The 7,451-nt window shown below is 29.9% G+C and overlaps 1 protein-coding gene and 1 long non-coding RNA gene across 2 annotated transcripts in view; one reads left to right on the plus strand and one right to left on the minus strand.

Annotated features, from left to right (window-relative positions):
- LOC110270356 overlaps window positions 4,838-7,451 on the plus strand; it is an 18,139-nt gene continuing 15,525 nt past the window's right edge. The window contains exon 1 of the long non-coding RNA XR_002359801.1: window positions 4,838-5,141. This is a non-coding gene — a long non-coding RNA (uncharacterized LOC110270356). The remainder of the gene's footprint in view (window positions 5,142-7,451) is intronic.
- Window positions 5,331-7,199, minus strand: LOC107631157 (vitellogenin-2). Its single transcript, XM_016334505.2, has 5 exons — window positions 6,922-7,199; window positions 6,622-6,679; window positions 6,274-6,428; window positions 5,915-5,990; window positions 5,331-5,832 (listed from the first exon to the last, which is right to left on the minus strand). Exons 1-5 carry the CDS (start codon window positions 7,069-7,071, stop codon window positions 5,816-5,818), a joined length of 456 nt encoding a protein of 151 aa, XP_016189991.1. The 5' UTR covers window positions 7,072-7,199; the 3' UTR covers window positions 5,331-5,815.

Raw genomic sequence — 7,451 nt, forward strand, 5'->3', positions numbered from 1 at the left:
AACAAATTAATTTATATTTTAATATCAATAAAATATCAAAATATCATTACAATTTATCTAAAAATATTTTATATTTTTTATATATGTCGTGTTCCCGTGTCTTATAAAAAATTTAGATTCGCGTGTCTGTGTGTCTTATATCGTGTCATGTCTTGTGTCTGTCTTATATCGTGTCGTGTCTTGTATTCGTGTCTTATATGTGTCTTATATCATGTCGTATCTTGTATCCGTGTTAGTATCCGTACATTACAGCTATAAACTCTTCAAGCAATTGGATTTCTTGGTAGTAAGTTCTATAAGTAGCAACTAGTGTGGGCTTATATTAGCCCACTTTATTTGATTTGCTTTTGATTTCGTTTTTTGTTATTGTCTCCTTATAGTAAACAAAAATATATACATATTGATTTGATTCAAAATTAAACCACAAGCTTTCGGACATTGTTTTGTCTAGGTGCACATGGGTCGGGTGAAGCCGGGTTTGATGTGACCCAGACCCAACCCGAAATATACACCGGGTCTATTTATTAGACCTGAACCCGACCCTAAACCCGATGAAACCAATACACTTTCGAGCCACAATTATACCGGGTAAAAACCGGGCCGTTAACATTACTATACGTTGATACCTTCTTGTAAGCTAGCATGTAAAAATATCCAAATTTCTAAGACTCCAACCATTATTTAACATGGTAAAATTCACTTAGAAAAATATAACAAGAACCAACCCTTCTTTAAAATTAAAGCATAACCACAATCAATACTAAAACAAAATCACAATCAATACTAATATTGTCTAATAATACTAAATATTTGAATTAATACAAATAACACAATATTATGCATTAGTCTAAAATTTTAAGCATTCTAAACATAAAACATTAACTTATAGTCTTATAATGACTAATAACACAAAATATTAAGGTTTACAATACTTAAATTCCACATAAGAATAGTCATGATCCATCACTAATAACATAAAATATTAATTGTGTATGATGACTGAGCCACCGGGCCGACTTCGAGTGACCCGAGCTATGGCCCGAATCCGATCCAAAATAATGACCGGGTCTATTTTTGAGACCCCTACCCAGCTCTAAACCCGATGAAATCACACCAAATTAGCCCCTAAAGTGTTCGGGACCGGACCGGACATTCAGGCCGGACCGAGTCTGTACACCCCTAGTTTTGTCCGTCTGCATAGTTGCTTTAATTTTCATTATAGTTCAGCCGTAAAAGTGTAAAAAATTTGAATTGACTAACTATTAAAAATTTTACATTAATTGACTGTTTATTGATTTACAAAAAGTTAATAATAGAGATAAAATTAAAATTTATTTTAAATAATAAAAATTAAATTAAATATTAATTTTTTTAATTTTCAAAAATCTTAAGAACCAGAATTATACTCTACCTGTTTAGTATACATTCTCTTTGTATCGATTAGATTATTTCTTAAATCATGCCCCAAGTTTAAAGTTGGTACATTGTAACACTCCAAAATAGTCAACAAAATTTGCATTACCATTGGTGCGTTTTGTTTTTGAATTTGAACCTCGAGAAATTAAAAGCCATCGAGCAAAAGTACAGTTCACATAGGTTTGTAACTACTAAAATAAGATCCAAGTTTTGTGATGTACGACAAAGTAGAATTAGCTAGCTACTCCCTTTGAAGTTTGAATGATACCAAATTATATGTTTAGTACTAGGGGCGACATCACGTCGCATATATATATATATCATAAATTATTTTAAATAGATATTGAATAAAATTTTTTTTATTAAATACAAATTTTTTTTAATTATTAAAAATAATTATTAATTAATAATTTAATATATTTTTTTTTACATAAAAATTAATTTTATTTTAAATTATCATCAAATTATATAATAATATTATCTCTTAAATAATAACTCAGATTAAAAACGAATAAAATTAAGATTAAGATATTCTCTACTCGCAAATACAATAGAATTAACTTTATATAAAGTTTTCGATTCGAATAAAATTATAAGATTAGATTCAAATTCTATCTAATCTATTCATTGCCACCCTATTAAATACATAAAATCAAGAGGTTGAGAATTTAGATTTGACTTATCTATAATCGTAGTATCGTACAGCCTGTCGTTAAAAGACCAAAACTGAAGACATGCATGCAGTATATGTTATTAACTTACTATATTATTCATTCGCCAATAGAAAGCATCCGTTCATATTTACGATTTTTTTAATTGAAAAATTTTGGTACATAACCAAAAAAAATATTAAAATCATAAAAAAATATGTATTTAAAAGCATACATTAAAATTTTTAAATTAAACATTTATTATAATCAAATTTGAACATCTTAATTATATAAGTTAATTATTTTGTGTTTCTTTTTTTTAACAAAAAATTAGTTGTCAATCAATGATTGAAAAATAATTGAATACTATGTACAGTAAAAAATTAATATTATTGAAAAATAAAATAAAATTAAAATTTATTTTTATATATCGTTTTTGTCTCTAACGTTTTCGTCCTATTTAAGTCCGTAACGTTTCAAAATCGTCTCAATTTTGTCCCGCCGTCAATTCTATTAACGGATCCCTACAATATTGAGTCAATTTTGAAATGTTAGGGACTTAAATAGGACGACTGAAACGTTAGGGACATCTTTGGGACTTACCCCAAACGTTAGGGACAAAAATGATACTTTACTCTAATATTTATTTTTATTTTCATCATGAAGCATCTTTTTTTTTCATAATAAAAAAATTAAGAGATCAATATTTTTAATATAAAAAAATAAAAATGAATTAGCATTAATTCAAAAATAAAAAATATTTATTACTACCTAAAATAATAGGTAGTTCCTAACTGAAAAAATTCCACGCTATATATTTTTGTAACACTCTAATGGGTGGCATTTAATTTATCGGTTTTATTAGAGAACTAATTAGGGTAAAACTAATTTCAACAAATTAGTTAAAAAATAAGTCTATCATAAAACAAAATAAGTAATAATTCTCTATTATCCGAAAATTTTAAATTTCAAAAAATCAATAATAAAAAGAAGTTGGCTTAATTAGTTTATAATATAGTTGGCTTTCTAAGCTTTTTCTTAATTTATCGCTCCAAAAAATTTTAATATGGATAAATACATAATTTCTGGACTCTAACTAATCAAAAACCATATGCTTTTGGAACATTGTTTTAGACTTTTAGAAGCCGTACAACGTCCTTGTTATAGTGCATGACTAAAGAATAAAAGTTAAAGGAAAACTAGCATTTGGGTTTTCGTTATTAGTGAAGCAAATCTGTCGCTATAAATAGTCCTTAACACTGAGCACTATCATATCATATTCATCACATACACAGCATTCATAGATACATACATAGACACATCATCAGTTAATCAGTTATCGAAAATGAACAAGTCAATATTGTTGGTGGTGGTTTTGAGTTTGGTGATAGGGGTGACAGTGGCTGAGCTTGAAAGCGAGAAGCATTACGGGCCATGCGGGAAGTTCAGCACACAGAGGATACTCACTCATAAGCTCAGGCACTGCGAGAAACCAGCAAAAAACTTGTACGCACCCGTCTCCAGGCAGTGTTGCCAGGACCTTCAAAACGTTTCCTTCCAATGCCTCGTTACCGTCTTCAGTTCCGATGCCTTCACCAAAATCGGTGTCGACCCACACGTCGCCATCACCATCCCCTCTCGCTGCCACCACGCCTATCATGACAACCCCTAAACCTTGCAGGTCATTAAATCTACTAATTTCTTTTTTTTTAATATTGATGCTAGAGAACATTATAATTTATTATTTTTTAGTTGTGAATTAAAAATACGTGGTTAAATTATTAGACTAAAAGCATCAGATTTATAACTAAATAACTAAATATGTCATTTAAAAACAATAAATTCACGCCTATCCTTCAGTTTTTTTTTAATTAACAATCTGTCAGTACAAAGTAGTAAACAAATATTTAATTAAACATAAAAAAAATTCAAAACCTAACAAATAATTAATTGATTATTAGCTGAAAAAAATTAGTTCATAATTTTAAATTAAATTTGGTTATATTATTTAGCAACATCACAAAAATCGAATTAAGTATCAGTAAAATTGGAGATTTAATCAATAAAATTAGAGATTTAAAACTTTAAAGATTTAACTATGTTCTAAATATAATAANTAAACACTAAAAAATAAAATTAATTTGATTCGTTTATTAAATTTTTTGACCAAATTTTTCAGTTTTTAAACTTGATAATCAATTTTTATCATGAACTAAATTAGTCTGATGATCGATTTTCAATTAATAGACTTACTATTGTAATTATTTTTTTTAGTAAGAGTACATAAAGAGTACATAGTATATAAAATATAATAACTCAACAAATATTTTTTAAGGAAATTTTTCATTCTCTTCAACAATGAGAACTTATTTTTCTTTTTCTCTTAATCTCTTTTAGTTCATCAAATCATCACAACTTAAACGGTTTAGAATATAAAATTTTTTTCATGATGCGATGAACTAGAAAACAACCAAACTGAATAAAAAAACAGATTTTCTTCCAACCATATTATTCAGTGGGACTTATTTAATTATTCTTAAATTCAATGTGATATCTTCTTTTGCTTTTCAAATACCGATTAATTATACTGAAGTGAAAGTTTAACTTATAGTAAAGGAACAAGTGATTTAGAGTATATACAATTTGTATTGGCCGTAAAATTTAACTTATAATAAAGGAACAAGTGATTTAGAGTATATACAATTTGTATTGGCCGAAATTCTAACGATATGCTTACGTATTGAATTTTTCTTCACATGATCATTTTGCAGCATATGATCACATACCTTGAAGGCTAAGAGCGTGAGCTATATATGGCGCTTGAAGTTATGCCATATGGTCAAGTTCAAGTTACAATAATAGTTGTTCTATAGTTAATATATAATAAATTGAGCTCGCTATGTATATATAGCAGCTCACACGTGTATGTTCAATTGTAATAATCTAAACGTAATAAATAAATAGCTTTCGGCTTTCTTAGCCTTTCAAGTAATAATGTAATAAATAAATAGCTTTCGGCTTTCTTAGCCTTTCAAGTAATAATATAAGATCTATCGTCTAGTACACTCTTTTGTTGTTGCTATCCTTACTGTGGTTTATTTTAATTTGTTGGTTATATTGGATCAAGTAATAATACTATCATCTAGTACACTCTTTTATCTTTTGTTGTTGCTATCCTCACTGTGGTTTATTTTGTTGTCAGCGCGTTTTATATTATCAAATTTCTTACAATATAAACATGCATGTCATTTTCAGAAGGGATAGAGAGAAGAGCAAAGACATTTATGTAAACTACAAAGGATACACTATATTATATAGATCCAGAAACCTGAAAGTACATGCAACAAGCTAAGAGATCACACGATTGTAACAATACAAGACCTAAAGTCTAAAGCTGAAGGTCAGCTACAAAGACGAAACTAACCTTTTATGTAAAATAAAATTACAAAAACAAACTGAGCAGCAGGGAGCAACTATAATTTATATGTGTACTAATTAAGTACTATTGATTTTGATGGTAATTAAGGGCTAACTACTTTAGTTTATGTGCAGTTAACGTTATGTATATGTGATGCGACCTGCTTGGTATTAATTAAAAAAAACACCCATGTTGTTAATATACTACTTAACCAGCACTAGCTAGCATCTGATCTCTTATTTAATTTTATCATACACTTTATATATAGTTAATTCTTCAGAGTTCACATCACCCTGCAACATGGCCCGGGAGTTAAGAAGCGTGTAGTGTGTCAATAATAAAGGGAACCTGAAAATTAAAAGTAATAATGATCAAAATTAGGTTAATTATTGTATATAAACAACAGTATGAGATGAGTGTATGTATATACCTTGCCACCAGTTTCCTCTTGAGGCGCTATTTGAGTCGTTACCATCGGGATCATCATCTTTCTTATCTTTCTTAAACTGCACGAATAACACAAATTTAATTTATCTAAAATATATGTATATAGTGAAGCTCAAAGTGCAATTAATGAATGAAGTAATGGTCAGTTAAGTGTAGATAAATTAACTTAACTACCATATGCCAGATGGCAGAGAGGGTTAACAAACTTGTAACGGTGATAAGCTATAGTGTGAGGTGCAGGTCCATAGTAGCCAATTAAATAAAATAATAAAAGAATATGTGTGAAGTGTGATGCATGGACCAGCAGAAAATAAAGTAAAGGATGGGGATTAAGGCACTCACAGCATGGTGGGATTCAGTGGTCCTGGTTGATGATGATGTTGTTTTTGGGGAATAATTTTCTTGACCACCATAGTAGATTGATGAACTGTAGTAGCTGCTGGGCTCCACTGTCTCATTCTTGTTGCCACAACTGCTTTCACCTTTACCGTAATTACCTGCAAACCAAGCACTATTATATTACCCAAACCGCCTAAACATTCAAACTTATATTATAAAGCAAATTAAATATGTTCCCTCTATGTAGACAACATATTATCAATTATTGTTTTGTTTGTACTATTCAAATGTGGGATCGTAGTACTAATAAGTCAAATAAATTCAACTAGTATATATTTTATACTAACGAACCTGGTGCTCCATAATTTTTGAATCCCACCTCCTGCTTCCTTGAATCTCTCCCTCCAACCTAAATTTGTTCATGTCATATGTTAGTTATATATATTCCCATAAGGCCTTCACATATTATATATATATAACCTGTAGAGAGGTGCAAAGTTAATATGCTTCAAGTAATTAATGCCGTATATAGTAGAATAATTACAATATTGACCAAAATTATTAAGAGAGGCGGAGGTTATGTGAGAGAAAAAAAGAAAAAAGGAACATGCAAGAGGAGAATGAAGAATAAATGTTAAGAGGCATGCATACAGTGGAAGGAGGAGGGGGGAAAATAGAGCCAAAGATGCTTGTGGAAGAAGATGACATGGTAGAGGGATCCTTGGGACCAAAAAGATGATCAAAGTTGGTGGTGGAAGAGGATGATGAGGAAGAAGAAGCTTTCTTTTTGTTGTTGTCCATGAATGACAAGAGTAACTAGTATTTGATGAATTAAGCAAAGGGAATGGATAAGATTGAAAGAGAGAAGCACGTGTTGGATTTGAGGGATGTGTAGTGAGTGAGATTGAAGGTAGAGAGCAAAGAGGAAGAGAGGGGTATTTATAAGCATAAGCATAAGCATGTGCATGTGCTCTCTCTTCTCTTCTTTGACACGTGGCTTCTCTCTTTGGGCCCCATTTGGACGCCATGCCCAAATCCCAACCCCTCTTGCCACCTCCCTGTCCCATTCTTTCTATTACTTTTAGAGGAATCTAACAACTCAGTAACTTTTGTGATTTGTAGTTATCAAATAGTTATTAATGATATTATTAATGATATAAAATTTTATAGAATTATTTATT

This window comes from Arachis ipaensis, chromosome B03 (assembly GCF_000816755.2).
Source record: "Arachis ipaensis cultivar K30076 chromosome B03, Araip1.1, whole genome shotgun sequence".
NCBI classification, from domain to species: domain Eukaryota; kingdom Viridiplantae; phylum Streptophyta; class Magnoliopsida; order Fabales; family Fabaceae; genus Arachis; species Arachis ipaensis.